The following is a 21202-nucleotide window of genomic DNA, read 5'->3' on the forward strand; positions in this document are numbered from 1 at the left end:
CAGCACAGTAGCCTAGCAGCTAAAGTCCTCACCTTGAATGTGCTGGGATTCCACATGTGATTCTAATCCCGGCAGTCCTACTTCCCATCCAGCTCCCTGCTGGTGGCCTGGGAAAGCAGCTGAGGATGGCTCAAAGCCTTGGGACCCTGCATTCACATGGAAGACCAGGAAGAGGCTCCGGACTCCTGGCTTCCCGTCGGTACAGCTCTGGCCTTTGTGGCCGCTTGAGAAATGACTCATCAGATAGAAGATCTTCCTCTCTGTCTCTCTTCATCTCTGTATATCTGACTTGGCAATAAAAATAAATAAATCTTATAATAGGCTCTAGGTTTTAAGCTATCTGGAACAACGCATTTGGAACTGAACAGACAAATGGAAGACCTTTGCAAATGAAACAAATTTCTTAAAAGGACAAGAAACTAATACAAATAGCAACAGTTGCACATCTGTTAAAGGGTGCGGGAATATGACAATAACTTGAGTCCTTTCCTTTGAGATGCAAATGGCATGTGCTGCCCAGGTGCTGCCAAGGTGGAATCTCGGCATGGTGGTGGTCTGTCAGTTCTTCCAATGGGTGGAAGGAGAGTTACAACCAAGTCTACCACAGATAAGCTACAATCAAAGCCTGGAAGATTCTCCAAGCTGCTAAAGAATAGAAACCACACATAAAAGTATTCTTGCTTGACTACAGACTTCTTTGCAGAACCTTACAGGTCAGGAGTGAATGGATTCATACTTCAAGGCACTGAAGGAAAAAAAAAACCAAACATGCGAACAAGGAATACTGCCCCCAGAAAGATTATTTTTGAGATAAAGGGAGATAAAGATATAGTCAGACAAGCAGAATGTATTAACATCAGATCTTCGAAAAAATACTAAGAGGGTCACCGAGGCTTAATGCATCAAGCCACTGCCTGTGTTGCTGGCAACCCATATCAGAAACCGGTTTGAGATCCTGCTGCTTTATTTCTGATTCAGCTTCCCTGCTAAAGTACCTGGCAACACACAATTCTGGCCCAATACTTAGGCCCCTGCCACCTGTGCTAAGACCCAGCTGAAGATCCTAGTTCCTGGCTTTGGCCAGGTGCAGGTAGGAGCTACTGTGGCCATTTGGGCAGTGAACAAGAGGATGCAAAAATCTCTGTCACTCTGCCTTTCAAATAAATATATCTCAAGATAATAATAAAGTTACCAAAAGAATTCTTCAAACTGAATGAAACAGATGCTACTATCAGAAGGCAGAAAATTCACTGGTTAATACTAACTATATAGACAAACTAAAATGTACTCTTATTTATTTACTTTTTAAAAAAAAAAAAAGACCTGTGAGGGCCGGTGTAGTGGCACAGTAAGCTAATTCTCTGCCTGTGGTACCACTTCCCATATGATTGCTGGTTCATGTCCCAGCTGTTCCTATTCTGATCTAGCTCCCTGTTAGTGGCCTGGAGAATGGCCCAAACCCCTTGGGACCCTGCACCAAACGAGAGCGCGACAGGGGGCTCATGGCTACAGATCAGCTCAGCTCTGGCCATTGCAGCTAAGGTGTGAACCAGTGAATGGAAAATTCCTCTCTCCTCTCTGCAAATCTGCCTTTCAATAGCTGCAACAGCTGGGGTTGGGTCAGGTGATTAAGAATCTCCCAGGGTGGACAGCAGAAACCAAGTATTTCAGACATCATTCACTGTTCTCCAGATGCATCAGCAGGGAGCTGAATCAGGAGTAAAGCAACTGGCATTGAGGCACAGCAAATTAGCTATAGGTGACACATAGGCATGGGTTCAAGACCCGGCAACTTCATTTCTGACTCAGTTCCCTGTTAATGAAACTGGGAAAACAGTTGGGCCTCTGCACCCACATGGCAGACACAGAAGCAGCTCTGGGCTACTGTGTTCTGAAAGGACCAGTGCCAATACTGTGGCAATTTGGGGAGTGAACCAGAGGATGGAAGACCTCCTTCATTCTCTGTATCTCCCTCCCTATCACTCTGTGTGTGTGTCTCTCCTTACCTCTCTATAACTCTGCCTTTTAAATAAATAAAAATCAAGCCTTTTTTTAAAAGGCTTATTTCAATTTGGGATGCAGGGGTTCCAAATGGCAACTTAATAGGAATAGAGAGCAACGACAGAGTTCTTTATTAGTATTTTGATTTCCTCAGTGCAGCCAATGCCATGCTGTTATTCCTAAAAACAATCAGTTACAGCCAAAAGATAGTTTCACAAAACAAAAATCTCTAATAGTCTTATGAAAAAAAATCAAATCAACACACCTTACCAGAGAAAATCACTTAACTATAAAAGAGAGTAAATATAATAAAATTAAAAACAAGAATCAAAATATAGGACCCAATACAGTAGCTTAGTCAGTGAAAAGCCCAGGTGAAATAATTTTGAGCTTGCAACTAGCATTTGGTGGCAAGAGGGACAGAATCAGAATTGAACAGGAGAATGCCCAGGAGGTATCTGCTAAAGAACTGTGTGTAAACCCTACAAATATCTGGTGTCGGAGGTAATCTGAATTGTTGAATGTAGAGCAAAAATGTTTGCCTTTCCATTATGTTGCCATTACTATATATCACTAGTTCAGGAAACAATAAAAATTCAAAATCTGAGAAACAGTTGTCACTGAATGAGTATTGCTTTTGTAAGAGCACAAAGCTGAGAAATTTTAACAGGAAGCATGGAAGTGGGAATTGTCTATGTAAGTCACCAGCTGTTTCCTGTAGTGTGCTATTCCTGCTGTACTGCCTGACACTCTGTTTCCTATCACCTACTTGCTGTCAAGTTGCCACAAGTCAGCTCTTGAGTTTCTATGTACTCAGTAATATAGCAATGTCCTCAACTCTTGAGCCACGGCCAAGATGAAGAGATTCTGACAACTGTAGCACACTCTGAGGAGAAAGCGTAGCCTGAGGTCATATCAACTTGTGGAAAACCAGGAAGTACTTAAGTCAAGATAGTGGTTTCATTTTCTAGTGGTACATGTTCTAGACTCCTCTCTGTCCTGTAATAGTCCTTTGCTGAACTGAACCTCTACATGGAATGCAGCTCTTACAAGCCTCTAGTATTCCAAGTCTGCATTTGCTGTAAAGTTCTTCCTGACACAAACAGTCGCCAAAAGCAGACTCTCAAATCTCACAAAAGCAAAGTAGAAAGGCCCAAGAAGAGTGTCCAGACTCACCAAGACCATCTACAGGTGGGCCCAGACAGTCAGATCTCTTCAGTAGTCTTTATGTTTTCTTTCAGGGAGTTAAAAAAGAAGAAAAAAATTTCTATATTTATTTCCTTTTAAACTGTGTATAATCTCTCAAACAAGGTTTTAAATATGATGTTAATGAGCACCACAGATGTTCTACAAAGTTTTAGACTGTTCTCAATTAAAAAATCTCCTGAAGAGCCCTTCAAACTTGTAAATACATGCTCTGCTTGAACAACAATACTGTCTAGATGCATGATAAAATCCATTGACTCATATTCTGAATGCACACCTCCAACTGTGGGGGTAATGGATGCCAAACAGTGTGATCTCAATTGTACACATCTTTTCTTTGTTCCAGCATGATCAAAGATAGAGCAAGCATTGGCAGTCAGGCTCAAAATAAACATGATCTTTCTAGTCACACCTCCAACAGCTGAAACTGGTAAGGGCAAGTTACAATAATTTCGAGTTATACAATAGGATGTTGCATAAACTTTCTGCACAATTTCTTGACTACAGTGGCATGAGCAAAATTATTTATGAGGGCCTTCAAAAAGTTTATGGAGAATGGAACTAAAAAAGTAACAGGAAGGATGTTAATAAGTTGACTTAGCAACTAAGAAGCCAGAAAGTATGCTGCATCTTAAATCAGATCGCTGAGGTTTAATACCAGTCTCCAACCACCGATATGTGCTAATGTAGCATGCTGAGCAGAAGTGATGGCTCAAGTGCCAGGGGCTCCTGTCATCCACGTGGGAGAGCTGCACCGGGTTCCGAACTCCTGAAATCAGGCTGACCCAGTCACAGCTGTTGCAGGCATTTGGTGAGTAAGCTTACTTGTTATCACTCAAAGACAGAAAAGGGCACTAGGAATCTTCTATGAGATTTCTAAAATTGCCTTTTTCTTATTTCTGAACAGAAAGATTTTAGACATTATACGTAAAGAGCTATACTAACTTATTGTTCTCATCTTTTAGGCAGACATAAACACTACACTTTCAGTACCAAAAGATTCTTTAAATATGTAAGTCTATAATACTGCTCGTTGTTTAAAATGCAAGCTTTTATTACCTCAATCTCTTTTTGAACATATAAACCACGTAACTTCCATAAGCAGAAAACAGGTACAAAAGACCTTAAAGACTACAAAATATAAGAAAAATAATCACTTGTTAAGTACAGAAGATAAAAAATTTATTCCAAGATATGGGAAAATTAGTACTTTAAACAAACACATTCTAATTGTACTAACATTCTAAAGATTTAAACATCAATAACATCTAATTTTCTTTTAAAAAATGTGAATAACTATATTTGAAAAGCATGCCTCAGAGTCTCACCAACACCTTTATTAAATATTCGAGAAGAAATAAGCATATTAACATCTGTTATTTGAAAATAATGACAGCAGAAGTTAGACAAGCAGTCCCATTAACAGTTGCACCAAACCTTAATGGTTTAACGTGTATTTTGTGTTTTTTTAGATTTATTTATTTACTGGAAAGTCAGAAATACAGGGAGGAGGAAAGACTGAAAGGAAAATTTTCTGTCTGATGATTCATTCCCCAAGTGATCACAACGGCCAGTGCTACTTGGGGCCAATCCAAAGCCAGGAACCAGGAGCTCTCCCGAAGGGTCTCCCATGCAGGTGCAGGGTCCCAAAGCTTTGGGCCCTCCTCAACTGCTTTCCCAGGCCACAAGCAGGGAGCTGGATGGGAAGTGGAGCTGCCAGAATTAGAACAGATGCCCATATGGGATCCCGGTGCATTCAAAGTGAGGACTTCAACCACTACGCTATCACGCCGGGCCCGCATTATGCCTTCTTTATATTCATTTCTGCTACCTAAACTTTTCTTTTAGAAGTACCCGCACGGTAACTTAGTTGCTAAAGTCCTGGCCTTCTATGTGCCGGAATCCCAGATGGGTGCCAGTATATGTCCCAGCTGTTCCACTTCCCATCCAGATCCTTGCCTGTGGCCTGGGAAAGCAGTTGAGGATGGCCCAAAGCCTTGGGACCCTGCACCCGCGTGGGAGACCTGGAAAAAGCTCCTGGTTCCTGGCTTCATATCAGCTCAGCTCAGTCCACTGTGGCTATCTAGGGAGTGAATCAGTGGATGGAAGATCTTTTTCTTTGGCTCTCTCTGTAAATCTGACTTTCCAATAAAAACAAATTTTATTTTGAAAAGTACATGCATAAATACTATAGAGCAAACTAAGATTCTTCAAAGATGAGAACAGCTCGCTCTACTTGGAGTAATTCTGTAAGGAAGATTACAGACATTTTAAACTTCAATGAGTCATTAACCTGTAACAGCAAAAGCTCTAGATCCCAAACTTATGTTTAACACGTATTTGTTGAATATGGTAGAAAACAAAATCTTTTGCCAATCGTGACCTGTAAGCTGGGGAGACAGTATCACAGATATTTCAAGAATCAAAAGAGTAGGCCCTGGCACAATAGAATAGTGGTTAAAGTTCTCGTCTTGCACGCCCAGGATCCCATATGGGCGCCGGTTCTAATCCCGGCAGCTCCACTTCCCATCCAGCTCCCTGGAGAAAGAAGTTCCTGGCTCCTGGTTTCGGACTGGCTCAGCTCCAGCCGTTATGGCTGCTTGGGGAATTCATCATTGGATGGAAGATCTTCCTCTCTGTCTCTCCTCCTCTCTGTATATCTGACTTTACAATAAAAATAAATTTAAAAAAAAGAATCAAAAGAATCACATTTGCTAACCACAACTATTGATATTTCTATTCTCCAGGCCAGTAAAATTAGAGCAGTTTAATTTTTTACATTTATAGAGATTTGAAGGTAATCTTAACTCCATTACTTCTGTCAGATTCCATTTTTGTATTATATGACAGCATTTTCTTAAATTTTAAGAAACAACACACCTAAGACTTATAGCAAAGTTCTTAGCATTTCAGACAGTAGGAAAAATCAATCATCCTAGCTTTGACTGGTCTAAGTAAAAGAAGTTTCTTAATAGTAAAGGAGGCTGGGAACTAATGAGGTGACTCAATTAACTCCCAGCATTCTATGTGGGAGCGGGTTCATATCTTGGCTGTTCCACTTCCCATCCAGCTCTTTGCTTATGGCCTAGGAAAGCAGAGGACGGCACAGGTCCTTGGGCCCTTGCACCCATATGAGACCTAAAGGAGGCTCCTACCTCCTGGCTTCAGATCAGCTCAGGTCCAGCTGTTGGGGCCAATGAAAAAAGAACCAATAACGAAAGATCATTCTCTATCTCTCCTCTCTATAAATTTTCATTTCAAATATAAATAAGCAAATCTTAAAAAAAAAATACAGGATGCTTCTGAATCTAAACAGTGCATGAAGTAAAAATTCATTGCCTCAAAGCTTCTGCTTTTGTTTAAAAGGAAAAGAGAGAGCTTCAGCCACTAAATAGCTGCTTCCAAGGATGTACATTGGCAGGAATGTTACATCAGAAGCAAAACCAGGATTTGTAACCAGGCATCCTGGTAAATAAGATGTGGACATCACAAATAGCATCTAACTCCCGCAGCAGTGCCTACTGGGAAGCACAAGAGCTATGGCAGGCATGGGCCTGCAAGGCCTGTAGCACTCATTGGCATATTAGTGGGCCAGGTCTGGCAGTAGGAGAGACTGAGGGTCTTGCCAGACTGTGTTAGGCTGTAACACACACAGAGAAGAGCTGAGGCTGTGGGTGGGTCATGCCAGGCTAGGTCAAAGCACCTGCCAGCACACAGATCTGGAAATGGGAATGGGCCTGGTAGTGGAAATTTGGAGACTCACTTGCTAGGCTGCAGCTTCCACTGATGAATGTGAAAGCTGAGGCTGAGGAAAGACCAAGATGCAGCACCTAACGGCATGCCTATAAGCTGCATCTAGGGGCAGGTTAGATTAGGCCAGGTCCCAGTACCAGCTGGCACCATAGGAGCCAGAATCGATGCAGATTAGGTTGGGTGAGGCTGGGGCACCTACTGGGTGACATGAGAGCTGGGTCTTTGAGTGGACCAGGTTGGGTTAGCCTACAGCACACACTGGCAAAAACAAAAATGGTTATGGCCAGTTGGGCTAGGTTGCAGTACCTGCCAGTAAATGCCAGGACTGGGGGTGGACATGGTAAGGGATCTTGGTAACCTCCCCTGCTAGACTACAGTTCCCACTGGTAAGCACAAGAGCCAGGACTGGGGGCAGGCCAGACCAGGCCGGACTGCAGCATTCCTTGGCATTTGTGTGGGCTGGGCCAAACTGGGCCAGTCTGCAGTACACGCTGGCAGTAGCGAGAGCCTAGGTGGGGTGCAGGCCAGATTGGGTTGGTCCACAACACTTGCCAGTTCACATGAGGGCCAGGGCTGGGGATAGGCGCCAGTCTGAGCTAGGCTGCTGCACTCACCAGCAATAACTGGAACTAGAGGTGAGCTGAGCCTGCCCCACCAACCAGCAAACATGGGGGTGGGCCATGCCAGCCTCGGCTACAGTACCCAGTGACATGTGCCAAGACCTGGGGCTGGGAGAAGACCTGGTACAGGAACTTGAGGGACTCCCATGTTGTGTTGCTGCTTCCACTGGTGAGCATGGGAGCTGGGACTGAAGGCAGCCTGGTCTGGGCAGGATGCAGGATCCGTCAACTGGCATGTGGGCTCAATCTAGGGGCGATTCAGGGTTGGGGGGTACTGTAAGCACTCCCCTGCTGTATTGCAGTTCCCATTAGTGAGCACAGAAGCCAGACCTGGGGGCAGACCAGGTTGGACAAGCATCTCTTAGCATATGTGTGGGCTGAATTAAGCCACAGGTGTGCATGATGGATGGATGGGCCGGGCTACGCTGCAACACATACTGCAAATGCAAAACTCAAAACTTGGGACAGGCCCAATGAGGGTTTTTGTGGGTTGCTCTGACTAACTCACAGCACCTGCTGGTGTGCATCAGGACTGGGTCTTAGGTGAGCTGAGCCATAGCATCCATCAGTTCCTTTGAGAGATTGGGTTGGAGGTAGAACTGACCAGACAGCTACTTTAACCAGTATATGCATTGGCTGGTGCAGGTGACCTGATCAGAAGCTGACCCTAAACAGGCTGATGCACACACAAGAGTCAAACTGGGGGTCATCCCAGGCAAGGTGACTCCCTAACTAGATCACTAGATTCAATTCCAGCCACAGGGAAAATCATAATACATGTGGTCCAACCTTACAGTGCATGTATTGGGACTGGGCATCCTCAGTTGTTGATGCCTATGCAGTGGACAGCCAGATCATCTCTGCCAGTAGAGGATGTCAGCTGCCTCATCAGAGGATAGAAAGCAAAACCAGTTGGACAATTCCTGGCCAAGCTTTGCAGCATGTTCTTGGGTCTGTGGATACACTAAGGTGAACTTTGTCAACCAATAGACCTTGGAAAGATTTTCTCAACCCTGGAGCAATGAAACCAACAACTTTTCAGAACTATTAAAAAAAAATAGCTAACACCCTCGGAACACTCTTTCCCACATCAGGGTCTCTTAAGACATATCAAATAACATCCCCCATCCCGGGTCCTGATGCAGTTTGACAGCAAGGAGCGGCCTCTTTCCATTCCCCCAAACAGACACAGGAGGACATAAAACAACAACAACAACAAACAAACAAACAAAAAAACTGAAACATTTGTACCACACACTTACCTCCCTCCATACCTCCACCCTCCCTACCCTACCTGGATATCCACATGGGCACAAATCCCTTTCAACTACATAAACAATATTTACAACATTAAAAATTAAAAACAAATAAAAGAAAAACAAGTAGCACTTTAGCCATGACCCAAAAGCCCCTCTTCTAAAGCTTTTCTTATTCCCTTCAATTACTGCTCTCCTTGCATTGTCTCTTTCTCTAGAAGAGTATTTATTGAAAATGAAAAAGCTCGAAAAGAGCGCAAACTACTGCAAAAATAAGAAACATTTCAATGATTTCATAATAAATTAACAAGAATGACAGAATACAATTTAAAACATAAAAATGCCAAAAACATAAAACGGGTTAAGGACAGATAGTTATCAGAAACAGCATTGGGGGACAACTGGATATCAATATGTAGCGGAATTGTTTGACCTTTATCTCCCAATCCATATATAATTATCTGAAAGTAGACAATGATTGAAGCAGAAGAAAACAACGGGAAGAGTTCCATGACACAAATCCAGAAAATAAGTTTGAATACGACCCCAAAGACATAGGCAATAAAAGTGAAAATAGATGAGATTAGCAAAACTAAACCACTTCTATACTATCAAGGGAGCAATTAAGAGTAGGAAAGAGGCAACCTATGGAATGGGAGACAAAATTTACAAACCATACAATTGATAGAATTAGTACTCAAAATACGTAAGCAGTTCAAGCAACTCAATTTAAGACCACAAACTCAATCAATACAGTCAAAAAACCTAAACAAGTATTTCTCAAAAGACACATATCTGGTTATCAGGTAAATGAAAATAATGCTCAACATCATTAATCATTAAAGAAATGCAAACCAAAACCACAATACCTAGTAACTATGAATGGTTACTATCACAAAGACAAAAAAGATGATGCTGTGCATGGGGAAAAAAAAATCACTTAACATACAATCTGTAGAATTATAAATTAGTCAGGAAAATGTGGAAATGCCTCAGAAAACTGGAAAACAGTATTCTATGACCCATTAATTCGAATACTCTATGCAAAATAAATGAAATCAGTTCATGAGGTAACTGTACTTCTCGTGCTCATTGCAATGTTAGTCACAACAGCCATGAAATGAAATCAACTTGTGTCCAACAACACATCAACTGATTCAAGTGGCATATATATACATATGATGTGATTCTAGCCAGCATTTAAAAAAAAATACAAAAACCTAGAAGATAATTTGTTAAGTGAAATAAGACAGAAAATACCATATGGATTAATTTATAGATGGAATGCAAGATTGATTTATAGAAGCAGTAAGAAAAGCAGTGGTTACAGGGGCTACTAGTACTGGTGGTGTTGGAATTGGGGAGATTTTTTTCTTAAGACAAAAAAATTTCAGTTAGATAGAAGAATGCATTCAAAAAATATATTGTATACATAGTAACACAAAAAAACAGAAAAAAAACTAATAACACGTTCAATTTAGCTCACAATGTCTACATATTTAAAATATGCTGCTTGGTATAAGCATACAATTTTTATTAATTTAAAAGCAAATCAAAAGCGTAAGAAACACTCAGAACAAAAACATTGTTTATGTCAGGTTTATATGATAAACAGAGTGACTGGTCATTTTATGAATGTAAGATTTCTCAGAAATATATACTTATTCTTACCTTTAGACTTGGGAATTAGCTCTCCACAGCTGAGTATCCGTACCTCAGCAAATGGTTTGCTAGCTGCATCGGTTTTCTGGTTTTCTATCTCTCTCACAACTTCTTGACCAGAGATCACTTGTCCAAAAACAACATGATGCCTAAAGAGTCAAGAAAAGATGACTAACTAAAAGCTTGTATTTTAGTATTCACTAAAGTATGTTTTAAAATAAAATAGTATTTACCCATCTAAATGAGGTGTTGGCTTCGTTGTTCTTTTGCGAAGTCATCAGAGTAATTAAAACAAAGAGAAAAACAAAGTAAACAACTCGTAAAAAAGGAAAACAAAATAACAGTGTTGGAAAAAAATTGAAATCACATACTATCTTCACAACATTATTAAGTAGAATAGAATATACAATGTTTTCTATATTTTAAAAATTGTTTTGAGTCTTAAAACAGTACCTACTCATTATTGAAACCTTGAATATATTAAAACTTCAATGACATTCTGGTGTTATTTTTATCCATTTGTGCTTCTTATATGTGACTGAGCTCTTGCATATTACTGTCTGGATATGCTAAAATCTATCAAGGAGTAATAGAATATAAACATTACAACAACACAACAGTGCTCTGACAACCAAGAAACTAACTACTAAGTGACTAAGCGGCAGGTAGTGCACCCATGTTGAACAAAGGGATGACTTAAAAGGAGTTGATTCAGGCTCCTGTCTGGACAGTGAGAATTCATCATGCTACTGAGAATGACATGTAACAAATCCACTTATTTTTGGAATCTTTCATTTAATACTTCCAAGTATGGCTAATGATGAATAATTAAAACTTATGCATTTGTGGATTTCTATTTGATTATACCTGGTACCACCATTACTTTTGATGCTCAAATTGTCTCAATTTGGGTGGTGTGAAACCCTGTTCAGCTGGCTCCCCTGTCTCCTGACATGTCTTCATCACTTGAAAACTCGTGAGACCCACATAGGGTTAGACCCACACCAGTAGTGCTGAAATTTGATATGAACACCAGTTTGAGTCCTTTCTGTTCTACTTCCAATTCAGTTTGCTGTTAATACACCCGGGGAAAGCAGTGGAGGATGGCCGAAATCCTTGGAGCTATGTAGGAGACTCCAAAGAAGTGCTCGATTCCACAACAACCCAGATCCAGCTGATATGGCTGTTTAAGAAATAAACCAGTGGATGGAGGATCTGTCTGTCTCTGTAATTTTGCCCTTCAAGTTAATAAATACACCTTAAAAACAAACAAAAGATTGATTTGCCTACTCTTCTATTCTTTCATGTTGTTCATTCAACAATATCACCTTAAGAATTTCTCCTCTGGCATGTTAATGATTAATGGCAGGCACACAGAAAAATAAAAATAAGACCAAAAAATTAGGATACCTTAAAAGATCAGATCATCAGTACTTACATGAAGAACTGTGAGCCATTTGTATCTTTCCCTCTGTTGGCCATCGACAAGAGAAACTCTTTGTTGTGTTTAACAGCGAAGCTCTCATCTACAGGAAGCAATGTTTTCAGTTACAAAATTGACACAATTTATTAAAAAGAAAAAGCTAATTTTCACTCCTCTTCATAACTGATGAGCTTTTTAATGATAAATACAACTTAGATAACTGGTTATAAAGTAAAAAACAAATATAAATCAATTTCCTTTCGAACATTTTAGATTAGGAAAAAACCAACAATTTCTAACAATTGCTTAATAAAACAAATTTTTAAACAAAAAAATTTTTAAATATTTATTTATTCCTGTTGGAAAGTGAGATATAAGGAGAAGAGGGGAGGCAGAGAGGAAGATCTTCCATCTGCTGATTCACTCCCCAAGTAGCCACAATAGCCAGAGCTGAGCCGATCCAAAGCCAGGAGCCAGGAGCTCCTTCCAGGTCTCCCACGTGGGCGCAGGGTCCCAAGGCTCTGCACCATTCTCCATTACCTTCCCAGGCCACAGGCAGGGAGCTGTACGGGAAGTGAGGGCTGCCAGGACACGAACTGGCGTCCATATGGGATCCTGGTGTATGTGAGGCAAGGACTTCAGCTGTTAGGTTACCAGACTACCATGTTTGGGCCTGGGCCCAAAACAAATTTTTAAATTTACATTTACGCTATCCTATGCAATTTTTGGAAAGGATGACATAACTGCTTGTTTATTTCAGCAAAAGACAAAAATCTTGGAAAAAAACAATTTAGAAAACAGATGGGGAGCTGGACTTGTGGCCCAGCACATTAGGCTGCATTGGCAATAGTAGCATCCCATATGACCACTAGTTTGAGTCTTTGTTTCTCAACTTCTGATTCCACCTCCTCGTTAAGGCACCTGGCAAAGTAAAAGAATGAACCAAATATTACGGTTTCTACCCTTGCTGGAAACCCAATGGAATTTCAGGCTCCTGGGTTCGCTTGGCAAAACCCTGACCACTGTTGCCATTTGGAAGTCAATCAACAGGTGGAAGATACCTTGTTATATTTTTCAAATAAACAAATGTTCAAAAAAAATTTTTTTTCGGGGCAATGGACTGTGCCGGGCCCTGTACTTGCTAGCACATACAAGAATCTGGTTTGAGAACACCTCAGACAGTTTCTTTGGAGATCTCCCCAATCGAAATGCTGGACTCAGAACCCTAACCAAGAAAAAAGAGAAGACAGAACAGGTCAACCAACCATCTCAGCTATATCTTAGCAGCAAAATACGGGGCAAACAGAGACTCTATGATGGACTATATCAACCAGTGGATTCTTCAAAGACCTCATAGTGCTTGGAGTGGCAAGATTGGCAGCGATTCATAACTGTTGAAATATCAAACCACCTGAGCAAGAACCTCAGAGCATACCCTACATCCGGGACCTGGGAAGGGTGCAAATTGGGTGGGCCTTCTCCCTTAATACCTTCCTTTAAACATGAAGGAAGCAATATGGGAAAAATAATAATCTTACCCATTTTCCTGTAGCCCTTGAACCTTTTTACCCTAATTAACTATGTAAAGATTGTCAAAATATACTAAAAAAAATGAAAAAAAATTTTTTTTGTGTGTTTTGCCCTTTAAAGCATCCTCCAGGCTATCTATTGCTAATTGCTAAGTGGCTTATCTACAAGCTGGCATATAGATTTAGTCATTTATTTTTTCTTTTACAAAAGATTTATATGTATATATAATAAACAAATATGTGTATATATATATAAACATATGTGTGTACCTATGAAAATAATAAACAAAAATCTACATGTCTTTTACCTATTTACATTTTCTTTTATTGGAAAGGTAAATTTCTATGAAAGGAGAGACAAAGATCTTTCATCTACTGGTTCACTCCCCAGGTGTCTGCAATGGCCAGAACTGAGCCGATACAAAGCCATGAGCAACAATCTTCTTCTGGGTCTCCAACATGGGTGCAGGGTCCCAAAGGCTTTAGGCCACCCTCTGCCGGTTTCCCAGGCCATAAGCAGGGAGCTGGATGGGAAGTGGAGCAGAAGGACACAAACTGGTGCCCATACGGGGGATGTTTGCCTTTGCAAAGTGAAGATTTTGCCACTGAGCAATCACACCATGCCCTTTAATTCCATTTCATGATGCCTATTTCAGTACTCATAATGTTTATACTAGGATCACTAAATCTTTACCATAATAACATCTAATGTGCAGTTTTATCTTTCAGTCTTTTAGATTAGTATATGAGAACAAAAGCTGTAGAATTCCCAACAAAATTTTATTATACCCAAAAATGAAAGATTGTAAAAAAATTATTTCCACATTTACAAGCTGCTAATTTTTCAAAATGATCTTCACACTAATACACAATCTAGAGAAAAAAAAATCACAAAATCAGAAAACAGCAATTCAGTATGCTGAGAATTTTTAAAATTTACGGGAAAAATATTTTCTAAAATTTGAACATTAAGAAATATTGCTGGGGCTGGTGCCATGGCACAGTAGCTGGGCTTCCGTCTTTGACACCAGCATCCCATTTGGGTGCCAGTCCAAGTTCAGCTGTTCCATTTCCGATCCATTTCTCTGCTGATGACTTGGGAAGGCAGAGGAAGAAGGTTCAAGCCCTTGGGTACCTGCACCTCTGTAGAAGATCCAGAAGAAGCTCCTGGCTTCAGATTGGCTCAGCTCCAGTCCTTGTGGCCATTTGGAAAGTGAACCCTCAGGAGTAAGATTTGTCTATCTTTGAGCTGGCACAATAGCTCAATTGGTTAATCTATTACCTACAAGTGGTGATGACTCGCATGGGCACCAGATGCTATCCCAGTTGCTCCACTTCCCTTCCGGCTCCCTGCTTGTGGTCTGGGGAAATAGTGGAGAATGGACCAAACCCTTGGTACCCTGAACCTGCATGAGAGACCCTGAAGAAGCTCCTGGTTCCTGACCAGTCTAGCTTAAGCTGTTGTGGCCTTTTGAGGAGCCAGCCAGTGATGGAAGACTTCTGTCTCTGTCCCTCCTTCTCTCTCTGTAAATCTGCCTTTCAAATAAAAATAAATAAATAAATCTTTTAGTGAAGAGGTTCCTAATCTAATGCAATAATTCTAAAACTTTAGTAAAGATCATTCAAACTCCTAGTGTGCAATAATATACTAAGAACATAAACCTCCACTTTATAAACAGTGTATCACACAGAATTTTCTAAAAGAACGTTAACTTTTGGAATAGTTGAAGGTCGCTAAATATTAGTATACTGATTAATGAATAACCTTGTTGATTCAATAAATAGTAACCAAATGGTGGGCATCTGGTACAGCAGTTAAGCTGCCATTTGTAAAACCCACATTTCATATATTAGTCCCTGGTTGTAATCCCAGCTACTAGGCGTTCAATTCAGTTTCCTATGATGTAACCCTGGATCACAGCAGGTAATGAATGGTCAAGCACTTCAGTCCCTGCCACCCATGAGGGTGAACCAGGAGAGTTCTGGACTCTTGATGTTGGCTTGGGGCAGCTTAGGAACATGAACCAACTGGAAAGTAAATCTCTAAATAGAAAGTCCATCTTCCTTCCTTTCAAATAAAATAAAAATACATTAAAAAAAAGAATAAACTAGAAAAACATTAAAAGTATAAACATTTTTACCTTCAAAAAATCCTCCGTAAATAGATTCTCCACCTCGTCCATTTCCTAAAAATGAGAAAAACAAATAAAACAACAAAGACTCAGAATCTTAAAGATAGTTAAGTGCTATTTAAGCAAATTACTTCTTACAAAGTACATGCTCAGAAGATTTTTAGGAATAGTAGTACTCAGAGATCACAGAAAATCATTCTAAAAATTTGTGTCAATAAAGTCAAAATCCCAAACTATTTTACTCTCTAATACTAAAAATGTGACAAATCCTGTAATCTAAAAACATGACAAAGCTGGGGGAAGGGGGTAAAAAATGTGACAAAGTTACATAATCTAATTTTAGGCAGGTTTTGTTTTTAAAGGAGAGTTAAGATTTTTCAGGGTTTCTATAAAAACAGCTTCAGAGCTGGTCCTGTGCCACAGTGGGTAAGCCAGTGCCAGCATCCCATACTGCAACTGAAGCCCCAACTACTCCATTCCAGATCTAGCTCCCTGCTAATATGCCTGGAAAAGCAGCACAAGATTGTCCCCCAAATCCTTGAGGTCTGTATGCACCTGGGAAACCTGGAAGAAGTTCCTGGCTTCAGATAAGCCCAGCTCCAACCATTGCAGCCATTTGGGGATTAAACCAAAAGATAGAAGATTTATCTCTTGCTATCTCGCCATAAAAAACAAATAAATATATCTTTAAAAAATAAAACAACAAAAAAATAAGAGTAGTTTCAAAAGGCTGGCACTGTAGCACAATGAGTTAAGCTACCAACCGGGTTGCCAACATTCCATGTGAACGGCAAGCTCAAGTCCTGACCGTTTTGTTTCTGATCCACCTCCCCACTAATGCGCCTGGAGAAGCAGCGGGGACGACCCATGTGCTTGGGCTCCTCAAGCACGTGGGAGATCCAGATGAAGCTCCTGGCTCCTGGCTTGTCTGCATTGCTCTGCACTGCAGTCTTTTGGGAACTAACCAGCTGACGGAAGACCTCTGTCCCTCCCTCTCTCTGTAACTCTACCTTTCACATTTTAAAAAAAATCATTAAAAAACAGAGAGCTTCAACGGTTACTACAAGACATAAAAGCCTCATATGGTAGTACTTAAGTAAGTATGACAAAAAATCAAACATGAATGTAGAGGTTTGTACTCAAGTAAAATTCTTGATATTAACTGATCCATCACAAGAAAATTTATTTTTAAAAAATTATTTTCTAAGATAAAAAAAAATATTTTCTGTGTTGTCTTTTTTATAAATGTTCAAGACATTTCTAAATGACTAAACATGAAGTAGAAGGGAACGAAAACTGTACTAAATCTCTCAGGGATTTTGTTCCATTCTAAGGTATAGTATTTAATGAAGAATACATAAACATGGTCTTCTTTCGTAGAAATGAAAGTCTCACCCTCACTGAAGTCACCACCTTGAACCATAAAATCCTTTACAACTCTATGAAAGAGACAGCTCTTATAATGTAATGGCTTCTGAGTTGATTTTCCTGTCCCCTTTTCACCTGTAGAGAAGGAAAGTCAGTAGGACACAATTAGAATAAAGATAATCAAGCAGATACTATTAAAGCAAAATTAATGCTGAGTGCTTTTGCCCTTACATTTTTTGAACTATAATTTGCTTTTCATTAAGCTATGGAATTTTCAGTTCCTTCAGGAATTTAAAAAATTTCTCATTTTAAAATCACCCATACTTTCTGGAGCATGAAGAAATCAATCTGATAAAATCCCAATACAACTAACATTTAAGAATTATGTTTATATCCTAGTTACTGTTACATAATCTTCATGTTAAGAGACAATATGCATGAAGGGAAAAAACCCCAAAATATAGTCAACTAAAAATTAAAGTAGTCAATGGAACTACTGAGCATGGGACAAACCTGTACAAAGACACCTGAAGTTCTCGCATGTTTTGGGGCAGACATCAGAAAACAATTCAAAGACAACTCTTCCAGCTAAAAAAGAAGAAACATCACATCCCTTTACTAAAATACTAAATACTTACTTATAAATGTCAACTAGTAATATCAGTATCTTACCTGGCTGATTGTTAATGGCAATATCAAAAAAACATCGAGGACGCTGAACCTTGATTCCCATGGTCCAAGAGTTCAATCTACAAGTAAAACATAGATTCAAAAAGCAAATTTAAATATTTACTTCATTTATAAAATTTTACAAAATTTATGAAACTTTTATAAGTTTTTGAAAAAAATTTTGGGTACATTAACAAGAAACGTAGCTTGGGTATATTTTGAGTTTTACTTTTGTGAAGTACATTCTTTTAGAAATTAAATATATTCTGTGATTTTCTGAGGCAACTAGAAAAAAGTGGAAACATAAGGCTTAGCCATTATCATATTATCAAATTTGTATTTTATAAACTGAGTAAAGATTGTCAGCCTTTTAATAAAAACTGTATTGTCTATATGACTGGTGAACCAAGAAGCAGATTACCTTTAAATTAAAAAAAAAAAAAATCAAAACAAAAAAACACCACAGGACAACTGATCCAATTGTCTCGCTCCTGGAAAACAAAAATGAAAGCTTTGATTAAAACATAAAACTTAAAAAAAATATCTACCTATCAATTTTAAAAGGCAAGCTGAAAGAAAGGGATTTCCCATGTGCTGGCTCACTCCCTAAATGGTGGCAACAGCAGGGGCTTGCCTAGGTTTTCCATCATGGGGTAGCAAAGTCTAGTTACTTGGGCCAGTCTTCACTGCTCTCCCAGGCCACAAGCAGGGAGCTGGATGGGAAGTGGAGCAGTGGGATTAGAACCAGCGTCCATCTGGGATCCTTGCGCGTGCAAGGTGAGGACTTCAGCCACTAGGTTATTGCGCTGGGCCCCCAAGTTTCTAAATTCTAAAGCACAATGAAAAGCCTATGGCTCTGGGATTTGGAAACTGCAATGAGTACTTTGATAATTTGTAGTTAGTAGCTGAAGTAAGGACTACTACGAGAGCGGTTTGTGTTTCTTTTTTTTTCTTGTTTTGTGTGTGTGTGTGTGTTTTCTAAGTACTACTTACACTTGAGTGTACTCTGCAAAGATCTATGGTTATATTTCAGAATGTGTATACTTTCCAGTGTACTTCTATTAAACATTTACATAAGCAAAAAAAACCTTAATCTACCTAAAACAAAATTGTTATTCCCCTATCTCCATTCCCTGAAATACTCACTGTCCAATCCAGACGCTAGGGCAGAAAACTTGTCATCTTTAGTTCTATCCACATATGTATTTTACAAACCACAGGAAGTAGACAGCTTTATACTAAAAAAAATTCTGAATATTTTCACTACCTTTACCATGATCCTCATTTGTTCTTTTTTTAATGTATAAAAAAGATTTATTTATTTATTTATTTACTTGAAGTCACAGTTACAGAGAGGGCGAGACAAGGAAAGAGATCTTCCACCTGCTAGCTCACTCACCAGATGACCACAACGGCCAGGGCTGAGTCAGGTCAAAGTTAGGAGCCAGGAGCTTCTTTCAGGCCTCCCATTTGGGTAGCAGGGGCCCAAGCACATGGGCTATCTTCCACTACTTTTCCCCTGGCCATAAACAACTAGGACCAAACCTAGTGACTAAATGAGAAACTACAATGCTGGCCCTAAACTGACAAACATGAAAATGCAATGTTATTAACAAGAAAAAAAAAAAAGACAAAAAACCCCTGAAATGAGGCTGGCATTGGGCATTGTGGGTCAATGGATTAATCCAATGCCTACAATGCCGGCTTACCATGTAGGTGCTGGCTGAAGTCCCAGCTGCTTTACTTCCTATCCAGTTCCCTATAAAAATGCCTGGGAAGGAATCATAAGACAACCTGGGTGCTTGAACACCTCTGTTTCTTTAACTCTGCTTTTCAAATAAATAAGTAAATCCTAAAAAGAGGAGGGAAAACAAACAAAAAATTCTGAAACATTCAAAATGTCATGGTGAGCAAAGTAAACCATGATCTATATATACATATGACTAAATACCATAGTGGTTTAAAATGTTTATATACCCAATGCAAAAATCTTTATTTTGGTCTTCAGTATAAATAATGGCACTGGGGACTTGAGCTGTGGCACAGTGAGTTATACCATGGCCTTCAACACCAGCATCTCTTAAGGGCAATGCGTCCAGTCTCAGCTTCTCCACTTCTGATCTAGCTCCCTGCTCATGCTCCTGGGAAAGTAGCTAAAAGATGACCCAAATCCTTTAGCCCCTACACCACTCACACGGGAGACCAAGGAGAGTCATTCTCCTGGCTTTGATCTGGCTTATCCCCGGTCACTGCAGCCACTTGGGAGTGAGCCAACAGATGCAGATCTCTGAGGTCACAAGGTGATGTTTCTCGGGAGGCTCCACAACTGGGCCACAGCCACTGGAGTCAGACCCTGGTCACAGGATTTGTAGTCCAATCTTGGAGTGCATGTGTCAGGCTGATGCTCATGCAGTTCATGCCCAGATGCACACAGGAGATAGGACAGTTCATCTAGTCCAGCAGGCGATGTCAACTGCCTCATCAGAGGACAGAAAGCAGAACAGGTTGGACAACTCTTCTGGCCAAGCTTTGCAGCATGTTCCTGGGTCTGTGGATGCACTAAGATGGACTTTGTCAACCAATAGACCTTGGAAAGATTTTTTTCAACCTTGGAGCAACGAAACCAACAACTTCTCAGAACTATCAAAACTATTCAAGTAACACCCTCAGAACATTCTTCTCCACATCAGGGTCTCTAAGGTATCATCAAATGACCATCGTCAATCCTGGGGTCCTGATGCAATTTCACAGCAAGCAGTAGCCACTGTCCCTCCTCCCCTCTGGACACAGCTAAAAATAAAAAATGAAAGCAGAAATGTTTGTCCCACACACCTTCTTCTGTGCCTGATCCTCTACCGTAATCAGAGGCCCACATGGGATTGCAGCCTTTCAACTGTGTAATACTAAAAACAATATAAAAATTTTTTAAATATTAAAAAGATTTTCAAATAAAAAACAATTCCTTTTAAAACATTTAATTTTTCCCCCTTTACTACTGTTTCCATAATTTAGAGGGATGTGCACCCATGTGGGCCTCTTGCTTAGGATGAGGAGAGTGTTATGGAGGAAGGTGGGTGTTTTGCTTTCTGTCCATTGATGAAGCACTTGCCGTTCCTGCTGGCTTAGATGAGCTGACTGTCACGGCCTCCACACGGGTCTGGTCACACTGTGTGTTGCACAGGCATCGGCAACTGAGGGAGGCCCCATCCTGACATGTGCACTCCAATGTTGTACAACAAATTCTGTGATTTTTTTCCCTTGTGGCCAGGGTTTGAGTCTAGTAATTCCACTGTGAAGTCCCCCAAGAAACCTCACCTGAGATGATCTCAGATTTGACTCTTCTGTGTTTTATGTGCCAGCCAGTTGAGGGTCAGATGTGGTCTGTCACCTGCAGCAGCCAATGCACACACCAAGGAGGCAGCTGCCTGGTCAGTTCCGCCCTAGCCCCATACCTCACACAAACTGATGGAGTGATCCCCAATAACCACCACCAGACCTGCCCCAGCTTTGATTTTTGTGCATGTTGGCTTCTGCTGTGGCCTAGCCTGTGGCCCAGCTCACGTCCAATCCAGTACTCATGCAC

At 40.3% G+C, this 21202-nt stretch overlaps 1 protein-coding gene across 2 annotated transcripts in view; it reads right to left on the minus strand.

Moving 5' to 3' along the window:
* LOC121168144 (peptidyl-prolyl cis-trans isomerase G) overlaps positions 1-21202 on the minus strand; it is a 47755-nt gene that overhangs the window by 14458 nt on the left and 12095 nt on the right. For both annotated transcript variants that reach the window (XM_040997963.1, XM_040997962.1), the window contains exons 2-9: positions 18041-18110; positions 17623-17699; positions 17464-17538; positions 16978-17085; positions 15592-15636; positions 11937-12024; positions 10732-10761; positions 10508-10647 (exon numbers count right to left, since the gene is read on the minus strand). In XM_040997963.1, coding sequence (XP_040853897.1) covers positions 10508-10647; positions 10732-10761; positions 11937-12024; positions 15592-15636; positions 16978-17085; positions 17464-17538; positions 17623-17683 — 547 coding nt within the window. In that variant the 5' untranslated portion in view covers positions 17684-17699; positions 18041-18110. The remainder of the gene's footprint in view (positions 1-10507; positions 10648-10731; positions 10762-11936; positions 12025-15591; positions 15637-16977; positions 17086-17463; positions 17539-17622; positions 17700-18040; positions 18111-21202) is intronic.

The sequence above is a fragment of the Ochotona curzoniae genome, unplaced genomic scaffold (assembly GCF_017591425.1).
Source record: "Ochotona curzoniae isolate NIBS_2020 unplaced genomic scaffold, NIBS_Ocur_1.0 patch63, whole genome shotgun sequence".
Taxonomy (NCBI): Eukaryota; Metazoa; Chordata; class Mammalia; order Lagomorpha; family Ochotonidae; genus Ochotona; species Ochotona curzoniae.